This window comes from Parasteatoda tepidariorum, chromosome 3 (genome assembly GCF_982258835.1).
Source record: "Parasteatoda tepidariorum strain Cologne lab strain chromosome 3, Ptep-v5.0, whole genome shotgun sequence".
NCBI lineage: Eukaryota > Metazoa > Arthropoda > Arachnida > Araneae > Theridiidae > Parasteatoda > Parasteatoda tepidariorum.
In genome coordinates this window covers 38,931,860-38,952,220 of record NC_141757.1, presented here as the reverse complement: position 1 = coordinate 38,952,220, position 20,361 = coordinate 38,931,860, and the positions used below count along the sequence as shown (strand labels likewise).

Genomic DNA, 20,361 nt, shown 5'->3' with positions numbered 1-20,361 from the left:
TGCAGAAACAAAATAGCTCAAAACGTAACTTTCTTGTTTCTGCTAAATATCGTAACTTTGTCTACCTTAATACATACCTGCCAACTCTCCCGGATTTTGCGGGAGATTTTATTTTCATATTTAAAGTGGTAGTAAATATATACTATTTTTTCTTTTATAAATTTAATTTTTAAATGATTTTGATCACCACTATTCTTACGAAAATTAAGCTTATATATTAATATGCGTTACTATCATGGTTGTCATGAGCCAGGAAAAGACCCAACAAAACCAGACAGCTATCGACCAATCAGTTTACTCTCCTCTCTGAGCAAAATTGCTGAGGACATCATCTTGTGCAGAATGAGAGACTTCTGCGATGATAACCACATTATTATCGATGAGCAATTTGGCTTCCGCCCTAAACATTCCACACAACACCAACTCATCAGGCTCATTGAATACATACATGAAGGATGGCTACACAGCAAACATACAGGTGCTGTCTTTCTCGATTTGGCTAAAGCCTTCGACAAGGTATGGATCGATGTACTTATCTATAAATTAATTAAATATAATTTCCCTAGACCACTTGTTCTAATTATACGATCCTACCTAACACACAGAAAGTTCATGGTCAACTGCAACACTTTTTTCTCAACCTTAAGACCCATTAATAGTGGTGTTCCCCAGGGGAGCAAACTAGGACCCCTCCTGTTTTTAATTTTTATTAATGATATCCCTAGAGATCCTGGCATTCTGACTGCACTGTACGCTGACGATACAGCCATTGCCACACAAAGCAAGTATATCAGCGATATCAACAGGAATATTATTTACCATCTCCTCACCATCATTGACTACTTCCAAAACTGGAAACTTGCTTTCAATATCAACAAAACTCAGGCGGTGCTATTCACCAGAAAAAAGACCTACAAGAAGGACATTGATAACAACTTCTCTTTCAAATGGGAAACGAAGGCTACGTACTTAGGTGTCATTATGGATAAAACCCTGACATTCAAATATCATTTTAGGAACATTAGGAGTAAATTCATAGCTGCAAAATGTGCACTTTATCCTATTCTAAACAAGAACTCTCCCCTCAGCACTAATAACAGGATTCTAATTTTTAAAATGCTTCTCACCCCCTTATTAACATATGCAGCACCCGCCTTCGGGGGGGCTGCAAAGACAAATCTTAAACTCTTACAGAGTGCTTATAACAAAACCCTCCACAATATCACAAATTCACCCTGGTATTTCAGGAATAAAAATATCCGTAATGACACCTGTACGCCTAGCCTTCTTGACATATACAAAAATAGTTCTCTCAAGTATTTTCTTAAGAGCACTGGACACTTCAACCCCCTTATATGGTCTTCCTCTAACTACGACCCAGATGACCCTAAGTGCAGGAGACGGCTAAGGCCATTCTCCACTACTATAATAATCTCCAAGACATCGTTTGATGATTTTTCTATCCCCCTGACTGGCTCGTCTATCATCATTACCCTTTTCCACCTTCTTGGGTTGGCCCAATACTTCGCGGAATTACTGCGGCTCATTCTGATTCAATTTACTAATACAACTACTAACAGTGTTAATCACTAACTGCTTATTTTTCAATAATTAAATATAAAATATAAATAATAATTTATAATAAATAATTAATTTTATTTATTTATTTATTTATTTATTTATTTATTTATTTATTTATTTATTTATTTATTTATTTATTATTATTTTTATTTTTTTTTTATATATGTTATTACCTGTCTGTGTCTTCGCTGTTCTATTTTCTTTTCCTTAATTTTATTTAACTACCTAACATTAAGTTTACTAACCCAAATAATTTTAATATCAATGGCCTTTGATTCAGTTTGTAATCATATAATTTACGGAGGTGGCATTTTTGGCCAGGTACTCCGGTGCACCAATTATTAGTTTCCGCATGGTTGTCATGCCACTCATACTACATAGTAACCACCATATATAAGGACTATTCACTCTTAGTATAAACTAATTCGTGACTTCCGCTTCTGCGTTTTCGCTCGCCACTCTACCCTTCTCTACATCGACAACATTACAGGCGCCCACGGGCATCACCACAGATGGAAGAGTCAATTGTCCGCTTCGCGGACAGGCACTCTGTACACATCTCTAGTTCAAGTTCAAGTTCATGGTTATCAACTTAATTTTTTTCAAATACAACGTATTTGTTTGCTTAAAATTGAAGTTTTAATTCCATTTTAATACCACTGGGAAAAATGATAATGGAAGGGATTAAAAGTTGGCAGGTCTGTTAATATAATTAAAATGGTAACCTCTATCATTGAATCTGAATTAAGATTGTTACTTTTTAAAAAAAATTAAAATGGTAGGTAACAAAAAGAAATAAGTACTACCACTTTTTTCAGATAGTAGTTTTTCATATATAACCCCCCATTTTTTTTTTTTTTTTTTTTTTTTTTTTGTCTAAGCATGAATGTGTTAAATAGGGTTCCTACGCACCTAGAAAAAATTTATAATTCTTATCAATTTTGTTATAAAGAAGATGAACGTTTCTAAATATTAGCTTCCACCATCGAAATAAAATTTCATATCTGCAACCTTCCGATCTGTATATATTTAGCTGAAGAAAATAGAATCTTCTAGTAGCTACAAACATAATAATGTAAAAGAAATTTATATTAATGTTACTAAAATGTTTTAATTTTTTTTTTTCAGTTGAGTATGAACTCTGGTTATAATAATCGGAGTGCAATAGATTAATTGCACGACTTTCTAACAGAAAATTGATGGGATTTTACTCCAGCTTTTATAAATGTCCAGTTATGTATTGAGAACACTATCTATTGAAATAGGCAATAAATTATTATACTAGAAAAATATAAAAATTTGCAGCGAGCTTTTTAGTTTAACCCCAGAAAAGTAATTCATCCTCATTTTTTCCCCCCTAGTTTTAAAAGGAAACTCGAGCAACTACCGATCCAGAATTCACCAGGATTTCGAAGGAACAAGAAGTGTTTTCCAGCTAGGTCATATGATCCGATGTATCACAGGATGTCAGCCTTTAGCATACAGGAGATATGGCTGTTACTGCGGATTCAACGGTTCTGGTACACCAGTTAATGTTATAGATGGGTAAGGAAACTCTTCGACTGTTAATGTTCTTTTTTATGTAATGCATTATCCAATTATAGATGTTATTTAAAAAATTAGGAGCCTTTGCTCGTTTCGCTTGCCGTCCAGCATCGCGTTAAATATTAAACATTCTTAAAACTAAAATATAGCACTATCATAAATTAATAAACATAAATAAAGCTAAAATATAGAATATAAAATATTAACTATTCGCTTTGAACCTTTAATTTCTGCCTAATTAAGCATTTAGTTACCTGCGTGACATGACAAATATAACACTTTAGCTTACGCTTACATTTGAAAGGCATATTAGATGTCGTATTAAAAGACATAAAGGCAAATTAGATAATTCAGTTTTTTGTTGCCAACTCTATAAAGTAATTTAATTCGCATCGTGACAGTATATTTACATGTATGCTCACGCATTAGTATTTTATATTATCTAGATAGATAGAAGTTCAATTTTTATTCCTGAAAATGTTTATAGTAAAATGTTAATTTAGTGGAACTTTTATTACAATGAATCAATAAATATAAAAGATTTTTGAAATTTTTTTTTAATAAATATTCAATCTTAGTCTTCTGTACCAACAGCTTTAAAAACACCAAAAGCGTTTGGCATGCATTCACGTCCGTTTATTTTGCACGGCTATTATTTTACACGCCGTGTACACTTTGTGTAAAATAAAGAAAATACCAATGACTATCAAAACATGAAATTTCAATAAAATACATTAAGAATAGTTTTTGGTGGTATGTTTCCCTTATATTCCAAATAGAACTGCTATGAGTTTTATATTGCGAGGCGTAGTAGAGCTAGGGACTCAAAACCAATCACATGCATAAACCATGACTTGGACGGCGAGCGTTTATTTAATTAAATGATTGCGTTGAAATTGCGTACAAAATTTAGCAAGACCAATACTGGTCCTTTGCTGTTCGAGGCTGAGTTGTAAATATGCTTGAATTGAAAGCAAGAATCTGCGGGGTTCGATCAAAAAGCTCTTTCTTCTTGAATCTTTCTTCTTGAGCTCTTTGACGTTGAATGCCTTGGGGTCACCGGTGACCAGCAAAGCCAAGATTATTAGAAACACATAATGCGAATAAATTTTTAATGCTTTTAATTTTTATATATTTTTACCGTTACTAAAGTGGTTTGAAGAAATTAATGCAATATAGAACTCACAAAAATAGTTTTATTTATATACATATATAACATGTAACCTTAACACGTTGAGTTCCATGGGAATCACCGGTGACCTCAGTGAATTAAATGCGTCACGAATGATTACAAAAATTAACTGTTTTGCTGTAAATAATATTTCGTCAAAAGATGCAATGCATACTGAGAAAATCACTTTGGCCAGACGAGCAAGTCATGCAAAATTAGCGTGGCATTCAACATGTTAAAGAACTAGCAGAAAAATTATTTAGTTTTCGTTTTTACGAAGAGTAAAAGAAGCTAATATTTTTAATTAAAAACTATTCATTACTATTAACTTAATCTCCGAGGAAGTAAACGAGAATTTAATGCTTTTTATGTGTGTTATAACTAATAAGAAAAATCTTGATAGTTAATTTTTTGTGTAACTTGTAGCTTAATTAATTGTTTTGCAAAAAAAAAAAAAAAAATGCGTCATTGCTAAAATTCAATTCTGAAATTAAACTCCGTGTTTAACTGGTTAACAGTTATCTGGGATAAGTAAACCAATGCAATCAATCGAAAAATTCTCCTTAGCTATGATATGCTTTAAAACACCAGATCACGGCCTAAAATAATATTTTATTTTTAATGTAAAAGTACCATTTTTATAGGACTAATAAATAGTAAATAATAGAAAGATAATTTTGTGTAAGCATTTTTAAAAATAAAATACCGACTATTTTTTGCAATTTTGCAACCATTTAAAAAAATTAAGTGAAAAACAAGCACATCATGAATCACAAATTTTATTCTTTTAAGTTTATATATTATCAAGTTCCCGAAAAGCAATTAATCACTTTTAAACAAACCATTTATTTAGGTGCAAATAATTATATTAATTTTAAGGGGATTATTTTATCACTTCTAATAGATAATTAGATACGTTAATGTTTAATGTAAATTTCTTAGAAGTCCAAAAAATAAAGAATTCTTAAAATATTTTGCCTGTTAATGTCATTCATAGAAAAACATCTCTAGCATGTTAGTCTTCAAAATACGTGTCTGCAGAAAACTATTAACGAGCCCGAATATCTTTCCCGATTTCATACAAAAGAAGTAAACCGCATTATTACTAAGAAGCAATAGCAAAAGTATAGCTCAAATGCTCATGCCCTACAACATGTTACTTTAAAATTAAATTATAAACGTATATTTCCTTACGCATAGCGATTAGAGTAATTGTTTTTCAAGTAAAATAAGCTTAATTTGAGGATAATAAAAATGAATAAGCAAAATTCTTACTATTATAATTACATTTAATAACATTTAGATCGTATCAAATCCAACCCTCTTACATTTTTTATACAACCCCTTTTAATTATTTCATCATACATCCGGAGGATTTTCATCATAATTTGTGGAACGCATGACCAATATTTTACGGTATTTTTTTATTATGCATCTACATACCTGGACAGGCATGTGAGATTAAATAATATATTCTCCGATCAAAATTTTTTACATGCCCCAGACACGTCAGGCAACATAGTTTTCGAGGATAGCTGAGCAGAGGCGTTACTAGGGGCTCACAGCGCACTGAGATCTCAGTTTTTGCAATCTTTGCAGTATGATGTCAGACTTGGTTTTATAAGACCATTTTGAGTTTTAGACTATTTTAAAACTAAAATCCACTACACTTGCCATTGAATTGTTAAATATTTCATTTTTCATTGAATAATATTTTTCAACTTTAATATTTAAAAATAAAACAAAAATTAAAACACAAAAATAACGTAACTGGAAAAAGTCATACATTTTCATTAGATTTTGTATAAAATTTAAGTGTATGTTAAAGTTAAATTTTAAGTGTATATACGATGTACAATGTTTCTGATCGCATTTATTGTTTTTGATAGCTTGAATGATTATGATAAACGTTTACTGTAAGGCATGTTTCATTGACCATGTTGGCTATTTTGTTAAAATTAATTTAAAAATAACTACAAGCAATGCAAACTACTAAATAGGTATCCTATTCAATTTTTAGTTAAATGGGATGAAAAATTGAGAGAAGTTTTGGAGCTCATAACTTGTAAAAAAAAAACTTGAAATATTAAAAAGAGACAAGCATTTTGTTTTGGAATTTATTTTTAATTATTTTCATAGCTTTAAGACCCTCTAAAGCTGCACCAGGGCTCAGGTGTCCCTTCTTTCCTCTGCTATCTACGCTTCTGCAGCTGAGTAACATAGTCTACAATAACTGTTTGCAATTATTATTCTTTTTCAAAGAGGCATATCACTGTCATTTGTTGAACATATTCTTATATATGGCCTTAGAATTGAATGAGTAGATAAAAGAATGTTAGCGGAACACGCACCAATAATTTTTTTATTCTTCTCTGATTTTATGGTATAAAAAAAAATGTTTTGTTTCAGGTGCTGCTTAGAGCACGATTGGTGTTACGCTCAATTGCGATGTCCTCCCTTCATGCTTTATGTCTTGCGTTACGCTTGGCTATGCAAGAGACCTGGACAAGCACAGTGCAGTAAGTCCTTCATTTGAAATACAACAGCGGAAGCAATACAAGATAAGGTCCGATGAGAAACAATTCAACAATTACGTTACACATCTAAAAAACATATTGTATAGCTATTATTCTTTTATTTATTTTAAGCGAAGATTCTCGGAATTTAATGAAAGCGATGTAGGGCAAATGAAACTATCAAAACATATCATTTTTAGCAGCTGCGTCCTAAAAAAGTGGTACTCAATTTACTTTAAACTGACAAATATTTCAACTTTTAATAATTTTTTAAGCTTTTAATTTACTGTTAACAAAATATGTAAATTTAAGATTTCCTATTGTTTTGAAACTAAAACCCAACCCTGAAGCTAAATATTATAACCAAAATGCTATGATAAAATGAGATTGTACTTACAAACACATTTATAAATCTGGATAACAAACGTTTTATGGTAATTATAAACTTTATAGGCTTTAAATTTACTCTAAATCCAGGAATTCAGTCGGTCATTTGTAACACAAATATCTAAAGCATAAACATTTTTGTTCGATGGTAGATAGTCAAATCTGTTTCGTTCTTTATTTTAATTCCAGAGACTCTGATATATTGTTTAATTTAAAATTAAGCAAAAAATATTGTAAGTTTTCTATCACTATTTTATAGTAAATAGAACACTACAACCACCCATGTATAAATATCTGCTCTTCCCGAATTTCATCACTGAAGCTACAACGTGGTACGAAATGTGGTGGAATGGAGAAAATTCTTATGAATCCCTCGAATACATCGATTTAGTAATTGAGGCCACACCGTTTTATCCAGCTGTAGCGGAGGCAATCAAAATTAACATAACTCTTCCAGCTACTACGTGCACTATTGAACGCACTTTTAGTACAATGCGACGCATCAAAACATGGAATCGGACTACAATGTCTCACGAGAAATTAAGTAGTTTGTGCATGCTCAATGCGCATAAGAAAAGAATCAAAGATGACTCAGAATTCATTGAAAAAATTAAAAACAGATTTGGACAGCAAACAAGACGATTATAATTATTATTTGATTAAACCATTTTTTAATTGCTATGTATCAATAATTACTTAATTATTCGTTTTTGAATAAAAATATTTTTCATAAAATTTTTTTATAACAAAATTGTTTTTCTGTATCTCTTTAATTGTTTAAAAGCCAGAGGGGTGCAAGTGCATCTCCTTGCAACCCCCCCCCCCCTGCCGGCGCTCTTGAACCACCGTATTGTGTTCTTTAACCTAAAAATAAGAATGTTCAGATCCAATGTAAAACCGTCAGGGTCATTTTTTCTTTCCCTTAAACATTTATGAAATCTTCTTGTTATGTCATTTAAATAAATAAGTCAAAAGGTTTTGTTACTTAGCTCAGAATTCGAGTGGATATTTAAAAACCCTGATCATTCCAAGAATTTTTTAAATGAGTTTCAGGCAACTCCAAAACATCAAAATTAGTAAAAAAAAATATTTACTTTTTTTTCAGGGAGAAAAAGATTTCCCTTGATTATCTTAACAAATATTAGTAACAAGGAAGTAACTATTAAGCTTCCTAACGACTGACATACTTTTATAACCCATAAAAAAAAATTTGGTAAATGCAGGTAGTTTACTTTTTGTTAAAAATGAAATGATCATAAGTATAGCTCTATTTTTTTAAAATTTCTTTCATAGAATTTTAATAAATAATAACATGCTCGCAATACAGAAAAGCATTTTTAATAAATAAGCATTATGAAATTTTATTCCTTTAGTCTAATGATGAATGATCACAAACATCATCGTTAATAATAGTACTTATTCTAGTGCGGGTAAATAAATGGGCGTTACTTTATTTTTAATTTTCTTTCATAGAATTATAATAAATAATAACATGCTCGATGGTACAGAAAATGATAATTTTAATGAATTATCACCTGTAGTTCAATGCTAAATGAAATATATATTTCATAAATTTAAGTATTAAAAATATAATTATTTTTTAACACCACCACTTACTACAAAAAAAAATTATTTATATAGAGTTTTCAAATTATAACATGACGAATCATTAAATGGGAAAGAAAAAAATGTAATAGAGCTCTCCCGATCCCTGATGAAGATTGGGAGAGCAAGTGTTTTGTTTACAATAAATAAGCATGGTGAGATTTTACGCCTTATGAATGACTTTAACTTCGTCGTTAAAAAGGAGTTCTAGTGTTTAAATAAATGGGCGTTACTTTTTACAGAAAATCTGAAACTTTCTTAGTTACATTCCTAAGAAGAAACTTGACGGAGTTTAAGTCGAATGAAGTTTTACAATTTTGGCAGTGTAATCTGAAAATGGGATGTTATTTCAAAACCATTCTGTAATTAAATTCTTTAGTATTTTTGCTGAGATTTCTGTATCTTAATCTGTGACAAAATGATCGCCAAGTCTGAGCAACTTCCGGGCAGCGGCCTGCAAGAAACAAAAAAGACATCACAAAAGGGGCCAACTCTAAAGGTGTAACTCGTAACCACCCCCGGGAAAGCATCAATGTCTTTTTTTTTTTTTTTTTTTTTTGAAGAAAAACAAGTTTAAAATCTAGTTGGCACCTTAGCGATTGTAGTTGGCGTGACAGATCATGGTCAGAAATATCCCGTTATTTTTTATTGATCTAGTGGCATGAATATCTAAATTTACGTTTAAAAAAATATGAAAATTCTGAATAAATAAAAATTATTATACCTTACAATTAAATTTTTTCATCATAAATAAATTTATTAAAAAATATTTATATTTCATTTAAATTCATTCATCTAAATCATTATCGAAGTAAAATGCTCATCGAAGCCCTTTCGCATGTCACGTGCTGAAAATGAAAAAAATTCATGAGAGCTTTTTTTCTTTCTTTTTTTCCTGTTTAGTCAGGGAAGAATTCTTAACTCTCGGAATTTCGAGCATTTAATAGGGATTATATTTTTGTCTGAAATATAAAAAGTCCCTAAATATTTCAATCCATTAGCAACATTTTTCGTAAGACTTGCCAATGTAAATTTCTGCACGTCTGACAAGTCTTGAAAATGGGCGGCTAGTTTTGAAGACTGTTATTTCATATTTGTTTATTTCTGAAGCCAATGAAGTTTTCAATCGGATGATATCTTTTTGCTTCGGTATCTTAGGTTCACTAATTCTTCGCGAAACGTGTAAAATTTCGTTTTTCTTAAATTTTGAGAATTCTAAATATTTCTACAAAGGATTTGTTGAAATACTGCACAATTATTGAATCTTATTATTAATCCTAGCTTAGACTACAACTTGAATATGTGACTGTTTCAGCTTATTCCAGGACAAATATCAATTGGAGTAAATTTAATTGCATTTTAGTTAATTCTACCTTAGTTAGCTCCCCAGTCGACACCCCAACCCAACTAGATCATTTTGTTAACAGCTTCACTAACTCTATTAACAAGGCTAAAGAAGAGGCTTCCTTTTTTGTAGAGGCTAACAATTACTGCGATGCACCCCCCCCCCCCATATCAGAAATCTTTTCAGAGATAGAAGCAATATCAGGAGGCTGCGGCAACAGTCCCTTGACCCAAATGACAAAGCTCAAATGAATCAGAGCAACGCTAAAATTAGGAGAGATTTTCGAGCACACAAGCAATCATCCAACACCAAGTATATCAAAGACCGATCTGTCCAAGATAACTCAATTTAGAAAGCAGTCAACAAATTTAAGGTTAAATCTTCAAGCATACCACCCCTGAAACATAATAATTCTGTCATCTTCGATGACAATTTAAAAGCCAACATCATTGCTGACAGTCTTGAATTGCAGTTTACCAACGACCTTGCCGGAAATGATACTACAAACCTAGAGATAAGAGGAGGTATTAATAATTTTCTTTCTTGCAGCTCTGACCCTGACACCCACACCCCGGTCCCTCTTTGTGATGTAATTAACTCCATAAAGAAACTTAAGAATAATAAGACACCCGGTAAAGATAACATTAATAATAGACCCATCAAAGCACTCCCCCTTAACTACATTCACAATTTAACATGCATTATCGACTCAGCTCTACGCTTATCATACTTCTCCACTGATTGGAAGATAGCAGTCATTAAACCTATCCCTAAGCCAGGAAAAGACCCAACAAAACCAGACAGCTATAGACCAATCAGTTTACTCTCCTCACTTAGCAAAATTGCTGAGGACATCATCTTGTGCAGAATGAGAGACTTCTGCGATGATAGCCACATTATTATCGATGAGCAATTTGGCTTTCACCCTAAACATTCCACACAACACCAACTCATCAGGCTCATTGAATACATACACGAAGGATGGCTACACAACAAACACACAGGTGCCGTCTTTCTCGATTTGGCTAAATCCTTCAACAAGGTATGGATCGATGCACTTATCTATAAATTAATTAAATACAATTTCCCTAGACCACTTATTCTAATTATACAATCCTACCTAACACACAGAAAGTTCATGGTCAACTGTAATACCTTTTTCTCAACCTTAAGATCCATTAATAGCGGTGTTCCCCAGGGGAGCAAACTAGGACCCCTCCTATTTTTAATTTCCTTTAATGATATCCCTAGAGATCCTGGTATGCTGACTGCACTGTACGCTGACGATACAGCCATTGTCACACAAAGCAAGTATATCAGCGATATCAACAGGAATATTATTTACCATCTCCTCACCATCATTGACTTCTTCCGAAAATGGAAACTTGCCCTCAATATCGACAAAACTCAGGCTGTGCTATTCACCAGAAAAAGGACCTACAAGAAGGATGTAATCAATGATAACAACTTCTCTTTCAAATGGGAAACGATGGTCACGTACTTAGGTGTCATTATGGATAAAACCCTGACATTCAAATATCATTTTAATAACATTAAGAGTAAATTCATAGCTGCAAACTGTGCACTTTATCCTATTCTAAAAAAGAACTCTCCCCTCAGCACTAATAACAGGATTTTAATTTTTAAAATGCTTCTCACCCCCCTATTAACATATGCAGCACCCGCCTTCGAGGAGGCTTCAAAGACAAATCTTAAACTCTTACAGATTGATTATAACAAAACCCTCCGCAATATCACAAATTCACTCTGGTATTTCAGGATTAAACATATCCGTAATGACACCTGTACGCCTAGTCTTCTTGACTTATACAAAAACAGTTCTCCTAAGTATTTTCTTAAGAGCACTGGACTCTCCAACCCCCTTATATGGTCTTCCTCTAACTATGACCCAGTTGACCCTAAGTGCAGGAGACGGCCTAAGGCAAATCTACGTTACTATAATAATCTCCAATACATCGTTTGAGTCATATTGCTGATTTTTCTATCCCCCTGAGTGGCTCCTCATCTCCTCTATCATCATCACCCTTTTCCACCTTCTTGGGTTTGCTCAATCCTTCGCGGAATTACTGCGGCTCATTCTGATTCAATTTACTAATACAACTACTAACAATGCTAATCACTAACTGCTTATTTGTCAATAATTTTAAATAAAAAATAAAAAATGGTTTATAATAAATATTTTTTTTTCATTGTTTATGTTATTACCTGTCTGTGTTATCCCTGTTCTATCTTCTTTTCCACAATATTATTTAACTACTAACATTAAGTTCACTAACCCAAATAATTTTAATATCAATGGCCTTTGATTCAGTTTGTAATCATATAATTTACGGAGGTGGCCTTTTTGGCCAGGTACTCCGGTGCACCAATTATTAGTTTCCGCAGTTTCCAACATCAAATCAGTACTCTTAAAAGTATTCAGTGATTCACTCTTATAGAGCTTTTACGATCCCTGCATGGTCAAGATCGTGAGAGCAAGTATTTTTAAAAATTAAACATTATGAAATTTTCCTCGTTTCCGCTAATGTTTATTGACATGGAATTAAAAACATATTACTTATTCAGGTGTTTAAAAAAGTGGGCGTTACTTTTTTTCTGAAAATCTGTTACTTTGTTTCATTCCTAAGCAGAAGCTTGGCGTTTTACAAAAAGATACCATTCATTTAGAGGTTAAGTCGAACGGAGTTATACAATTTGGCAATGTAATCTTAAAACGGGACGTCAATTCAAAACCATTCTATAATCAAATTTTTTAATATTTTGCTGAGATTTCCGTATCTGTTGCAGAATAATCGCCAACTGTTGGCAACTTCTGGGCAGAGGCTTACAAGAAACAAAAAAAGAAAGACATCACAAAAGGGACCAACTTGAAAAGTATAACCCGTAACCACCCCCGAGCAGGCATCTTTTTTTTATTTATTTTTTTTTCTTTCTGAATTTGCAAGTTAGTCTAGTTGGCAATTACAGTTGAAATACCACCGTTATTTTTTTACTGATCAAATGGCATGAAAATCTAAATTCAGGTTTAAAAAAAAAATTAAAATTCTGAATAAATAAAAATTATTATACCTTACAAGTCAATTTTTTTACATCATAAATAAATTAACTAATAAAAATATGTATTTCATTTAAATTCACTCATCTAAATCATTATCGAAGTAAAATACTCATCGAAGCTCTTTCGGCATGTCACATACACTAGATTCTTTCCCTGGTAATGAAAAAATTCATAGGAGTGTTTTTTAAATTCTTCCTTAGTGCGTGATGAATTTTTAACTCTCTGAGTCTCGAGCATTTAATAGAAATTATATTTTTCTCTGAAATATAAAAACTCCCTAAATATTTCAATGCATTAACATTTTTCGGAAGACTTGCCAGATGTGAATGCCTGCACGTCTGACAAGTTTTGAAAATGGGTGTCTACTTTTGAAGCTCTTGAAACATGCCGACTGCTAATTCATATTTGTTTATTTCTGAAGTCATTGAAATTTTTAATCAGGTAACTTCTTTTTGCTAGGAGTTTCTTAGGTTTATTAATTCTTCACGAAACGGATGAAATTTCGTTTTTTTTTTAAATTTTGAGAATTCTAAATATTTCTTAGATTTCGACAAAGGGTTTGTTGAAATGCTACACAATTATTGAACCTTATCATTAATTACAGCTTTGACTACAACATGAATATGTGACTGTCCCAGCTTACAGCCTTATTTGATAAATTTATTCAGGAAGAAGTAATCCTGGGTTGTAGATCATAAGTATAGCTCTATTTTTTTTTTAAATACTTTCATAGAATTATAATAAATAAGAACATGCTCTATGGCACAGAAAATGATAATTTTAATGAAGATCACCTGTAGTTCAATGTTAATTTAAATATGTAGTCCATAAATTTAAGTATTAAAAATATAAATTTTTTAATACTACCACTAACTTCAAAGAATAATTTTTTTATATATTTTTTAAATGAAACTTTACATTTGTATCTGAATAAGTTTGTGATAGAGCTCTCACGATCCCTGATCAAGATCGTGAGAGCAAGTATTTTTAATAAATAAGCATTATGAAATTTAATTCCTTAGGAGTTTCGATTAATGAACACTAACATCATCGTTAAAAATATAGTACTCATTTTAGTGCTTAAATAAGAGGGCGTTACTTTTTCCCGAAAATCTGTAACTTTCCTAGTTACATTCCTAAGAAACTTGGCGTTTTACAAAAAGATTACCATTCATTTAGAGAGAGTTTAAGTCGAATGAAGTTTTACAATTTGGCAGTGTAATCTGAAAATGGGTTGTCAATTCAAAACCATTCTATAATAAAATTCTTTAGCATTTTTGCTGAGATTTCCGTATCTTGATATGTGGCAAAAGGTTCGCCAAGTCTGAGCAACTTCCGGGCAGCGGACTACAAGAAATAAAAAAAAAAGACATCACAAAAGGGGCCAACTCTAAAGGCATAACTCGTAACCACCCCCGGGCAAGCATCATTGTTTTTTTTTTTTTTTAAAGAAAAAAAGAATTAGCAAGTTTAAAATCTAGTTGGCACCTTAGCGATTGTAGTTGGCGTGACAGATCATGGTCAGAAATATTTCGTTATTTTTTATTAATCAAGTGGCATGAATATTTAAATTTACGTTTAAAAAAAATATGAAAATTCTGAATAAAAAAAATTATTATACCTTACAATTAAATTTTTTTCATCATAAATAAATTTATTTAAAAAATATATATTTGATTTAAATTCACTCATCTAAATCCCTATTGAAATTAAATGCTCATCGAAGCTCTTTCGCACGTCATCGAAGCATGTCATGTGTGCTAGATTCTTCCCCTGGAAATGAAAATATTCATAAGAGCTTTTTTTTTCTTGTTTAGTTAGGGAAGAATTTTTAACTCTCTTAGTTTCGATCATATAATAGAGATTATATTTTTGTCTGAAATATAAAAACTCCCTAAATATTTCAATCCATTAGCAACATTTTTCGGAAGACTTGCCACACGTAAATGTCTGCACGTCTGACAAGTTTTGAAAATGGGCGGCTAGTTTTGAAGACTCTTCAAACATGTCCACTGTTATTTCATATTTGTTTATTTCTGAAGCCAATGAAGTTTTAAATCGGGTAATATCTTTTGGCTTCGGTTTCTGAGGTTCACTAATTCTTCGCAAAACGTATAAAATTTCGTTTTCCTTAAATTTTGAGAATTCTAAAAGTTTTAACAAAGGATTTGTTGAAATACTGCACAATTATTGAATCTTATTAATAATCCTAGCTTAGACTACAACTTGAGTACGTGACTGTTTCAGCTTACAGCCGTATATGATAAATTTATTCAGGAAAAACTAATAATGTGTTGTAGATCATTAGTATAGCTCTATTTTTTTAAATTTCTTTCATAGAATTATAATAAATAATTAACATGCTCGATGGCACAAAAAGTGCATTTTAATTAAAATCACATATAAAATCACATATTGCCTTCTGTAAATAGTATATTTATGATAGTGATTTGATTGTTATGAACTTGGATTTTGACACCGAACTTCTCTTTTCGGGAGGAAGGGAGATTACAGAAGTCAATTCTTTGAAACGGCACATGTTTTGAGATAGCTTAGGGTTTCCCAAACTTTTGACTTTCGTGCACCCTTTCTAAATTTTTCGTAACGCTGTGTACCACTAATACAAAATTAATGTATTTTTTACTGTAAAAAAATTGCACAAAAGTTAAAAATCACAACTGGCTGTTGATACCCCTAATTTTTAACTGCTAACTCTGCAGAAAATGGCCAATAGAAAAATACGGAATCATAAATTTTCATGGCTAGCTTTGTTTTTAAATAAAATTTTGTGAAATTCTCGTTTGTTGCAAGATATTTCGCATAAGAACGCGTACCCCCACTAAACTGTTCTCGTACCCCTGGAGGTACGCCTACCACACTTTGGGAAACACTGGCTTAGGGAGTACCGCCTCTAAGGTTGGGGGGGGGGATTCATGATCCTATTGGAGGGTAAGTTTATTCCTAAAATTTAGCCGATAAGAGTATTTTATTTTATGACAGTCGTTAAACAGCCGACCCACTTTTGTGTTTACGACTACTAATGTTGAACTCAGTAGTCTTGTAATTTTGAACCCAATCCAGAAAACAAAGAAACTCCTGGAGAGGGTATTGGGAGAAATTTGCCTTCATGGAGGACTTTTTTGATGGAACTAACCTGCATTCGCTTTATATGGAGAGGAAAATCTCGCACGGTTAGCCTGACGCAAGGGGACTCTTACCCATAATCCGTCTACCGCTGAGGATATTTTACGTCAGCCCTGTGGTCGTTGCAAGCCGAATGCGGCATGTGCACCGATCAGCTATCGCTGAGATTCGAATCCGGTTCACCTCATTGGAAGGCGAACGCTCTATCCCCCTGAGTCACCACAGCTGATCATTATATTGAAGGAAGGCTTTTTTTATTGCGATTATATCGTTCTCTACAAAGATATTTTAAAGATATTCTCCGGGATGTTAATGATTAATAACCGGTACCTAGACGTTGCTGACGCTTTCCATTTATTCGAGAACTGGCGAATTTCGGGAGTTGAATTCTTTACTAATGTCTGAAACTCAAATTTCTATTGGAAAGTTTCTATCGGAGAATAGATTTTGTTATAATACATTAAAAAAAGTCATTTAGCCGATACTGGGACTTATAAAATATTTTTAATTTCACTGTTCCCGGGTCATGTCATTGGACTAACAGCGACTCATTTCTTTAAAAACGTATGCTTTTTATTACTTTGATCGCTACAGAAGCGAATGAAGCGTCTGCTTTAAGGCGTATCGGGGTAGTCTGGGGCATAGCATAAAATTTATTTTTGGCTTCGATACTAAACCGTAAGTCAGTCGTGCCGTTATTTTTGGCATGAGCCAGGATATTTTCTATGGTCTCATTAGAGCACCTCTGCTACGGTAATCCATAGTTTCACTATTGTCACCCAACACAACTAGCCAAATAATGCTTTGCTAAACATTACAAGAATTCCAGCAACTTCAGCGTGACCTGTCTAAAATGCGATTAATAAGTTGATTTTTAATGCAACTTATAACCAAAAGAAAGGAAGCAATTCAATATAAATTGTCTGTAACAAAGTGGCGAATCACATAAGCTATTGAATCATAATAATTTTCCAAGATTTTGGGAAAATGCGAAACAATCAATAGCAAATGCTTCATGGGTACATGCCATTGAAATTCATGTCGTAAGTAGCAAAATGGGCGATTCAACAAGCATACTTTTAACTATTTTGATCTTCTCCTCACCCCTTGTTATCAAAATAAGAAAATCACATACCCTCTCCCATGCTTACGTAGTAATCTATTTTAGGAATAAATTTAAATGAAAGATGTAACTTAGTGCAAATCAAAATTTGAGTTTTATAAAAATTTATAAAATTTAGAATGGAATATTCTTTGGAACATTTTTATGTTTTCTTTTTTGGTTCCATACGATTGATCTCTAAATCTCTTTAAAGAAAATTTTTTAAATTTTGTCCCTAAATTCAACTTTTATATCAAATTTGAATTTTTTCCAAATATATTTTTTTCGTTTCACTTTTCATTTTGCTTATCAGTAATATTTTGAAATAAAGAGGGTTGTTATGTCTCACTAACTCCCTCCTTGTTAACAAAAATAATTAAGTCATAAACACTCAACCTCCTTTAGTTTTTTTCGTAATATTTAAAAGGCCCCGTCCCAACTAAAAACATTTCAGTTCTCGTAAGCCTCTCATTAGCTAATATGCTTACATATCCTTTTATTTGTTACTTAATAAGAAAGAATAATTATATTTTTGCTTGAACTAATAAATTTACATTTTTTTCTCCTATTATTATGTTTTATAGTGGGTGGACAATATGGAAATCCATCAATGAATCGTTGTGCATTCCAGCTGTGTGAATGTGATCGCCTGTTTGCAAAGTGTGTCAGTCGTTTCTCTTGTCCACAGAAGAAAGCAGTCTGCTGGTCCAATCCTATCATTGCCATAAGCAATTTGGTTGCTACCTTCTCTTAAAATCGACAGTAGAAGGAACATCATGAACGAGGAAGTATTTCGAGACAACAATTCGTATTTATTTTAAACGTTTTTAATATTAACTCCCGATTATTCGCGATTAAGACTGATTCGTTGCATACAAAATGCTAAAGGAAATACCCGTTTTAATACTATATTTAGTATTTCGTTAATTAGTATATATTACAGTTTAATCTGTAGAATTGTTTGTCCATGTGGTATTCTGTTCCCTGATTTTCAGTACGCGCGAAAATAGACTGAATACCTCGCAGTCTTTCTTTCATTCTTTTTCCTTGTAAAATGACGCAAAATCAGTAATAACATGGTGTTTCGTAGCTCTTTCGCCATGGAAAATAAAAAAAAGCCACAGTTCAAGTGCCTTACACTAGAAGCAAAGTTATAATTTTAAACTATATATGACATCTACAAGAATTATCAGGTGTTTAGAACGGACAAATAGCCTAAATAATTTTTTTTTATTATCTGAATTTTTTTTTTTTAACTTTTTTAAAAATCGCCAATTTGGCGATATTTATCTACCTAGATGAAAGGTATAAAAATCAATGCCTTTTCCTCTTTTTTTGAAAATTTTTATGAGCCCAGATAGCACAGCATTGGAGTAAATTTTTATATACTAAAGAATAAGACCACAAACGTTTTTTTTTTCTCTCAAAACTGTGGCTTTTCTCCATATTGACTTGACGTTTTTCTTCATTTTCAGAATAAACACAGAGGGCGCTGATGAAAAATAGGCTAAACTCGATCTAACAGTTATGAGTAACTGTTACAAACTCACAACAATTAGGAAAACAACATATTATACGGGGGAAAAAAACATTTCATGCGACTACAGAGCTTTTGAAAAACGGCCTTTATATTTTAAAATAAACATAGGAAAGTTTTTTAAATCATTTGCTGACTTTGTTTATCCGCGGCTAACACGCTTCGTGGATAATTGGGAGTTTTTATTCGCTTCATTGTGTCCATTGCAGCTCCATTCTGTGTGCCCAAATTGTGAAAGAATGTTCCTATTATTTATTTAAAATAGTATTGTTAGAAATTGCAACAATTATTCAAATTGATGTTAATTTATAAGACATGAGAGTATAATAAAAACTTTTCATAAACCAACTCCGATGTGTGATAATTGTAGAATGTGTATTTTAAGACATACTCCCATATTTACGCTTTTTTTCCAGCTTATTTATGCGTACGCCTAATATTTATTACCTGCTAAATGTGAAACTTTTTTTTCTATTTAAACAAGTTTAAAACCTGCATTAATCTTGTAAGTTTTACGTCAAGTTTTTTGCATCTAATGAATCAAAGAATATATTTATTAGACAGACTTTTAAATGTCCCAAAAATAGAGTTCCGAGAGATTTTTCACCAAGGAATTTTTCCCCGATGACATATTTAAGAGAGATATAGGATGTCTGTTGAAACTAATGGCAAGTGCGTAATTTTTTTCTCGTAGAAGAAAAAATAAAATGCTTTTAGAACAAAGCATTGATTCTTACACAGTATCTATTTACCGAATAATTCAACTAATTATAAGCTTAACTAAACTCAATGGCACGACAGCCATGGAGGTGCAAGGTTTGCTAGACCTTGGGCTCTGGTGTGCAGGATCAAATGTTCCGATTGGGTAGCCAGCCGAACGCAGACATCTTTCTTAAACATAATTTAAGTAAGTCTTTTAATATACCGAAGTTTGAATAATTTGAAAAGTATATTTATGTCTGGAATTAAATAGTTTGATTTTTTTTATGCTGTAACTCGCAGACAAGAACATTTCAAGATTAATATAACTATTTTTCACTTTTTTCCCCTAATTCTCACAAGGATTGAGCTAACTTTATATATGAAGGTCTTGATCTTTCTTTCTTAACCCCTTGGGGACGGGTGATTCAGAAAAGCATTCGTACAAAATCAGAATCAGGATGTAATTAAATAAAAAACGGTAACTTAAATGTAGTCGTTTCTAATTTGACAGACTTACTTTGCTTTTATCTTAATTATTGTTAGTTTAATCATACATATAATCAATGTTAATTCAAAGTATAACTAAATAGTTTTATTTTGAACAAAGTAACGGTGAATAAAATAAATCAAACAATTATAACTCCGCC

General features: G+C 32.1%; 1 protein-coding gene across 1 annotated transcript in view; it reads left to right on the top strand.

Moving 5' to 3' along the window:
* Positions 1-19,053, top strand: part of LOC122270708 (basic phospholipase A2-like) — a 30,825-nt gene extending 11,772 nt beyond the window's left edge. Inside the window, exons 2-4 of the mRNA XM_043049177.3 lie at positions 2,943-3,126; positions 6,707-6,816; positions 18,060-19,053. Of these exons, the coding sequence (XP_042905111.1) occupies positions 3,026-3,126; positions 6,707-6,816; positions 18,060-18,229 (381 nt within the window). The 5' untranslated portion in view covers positions 2,943-3,025 and the 3' untranslated portion in view covers positions 18,230-19,053. The remainder of the gene's footprint in view (positions 1-2,942; positions 3,127-6,706; positions 6,817-18,059) is intronic.
* The last annotated feature ends 1,308 nt before the right edge of the window (positions 19,054-20,361 follow it).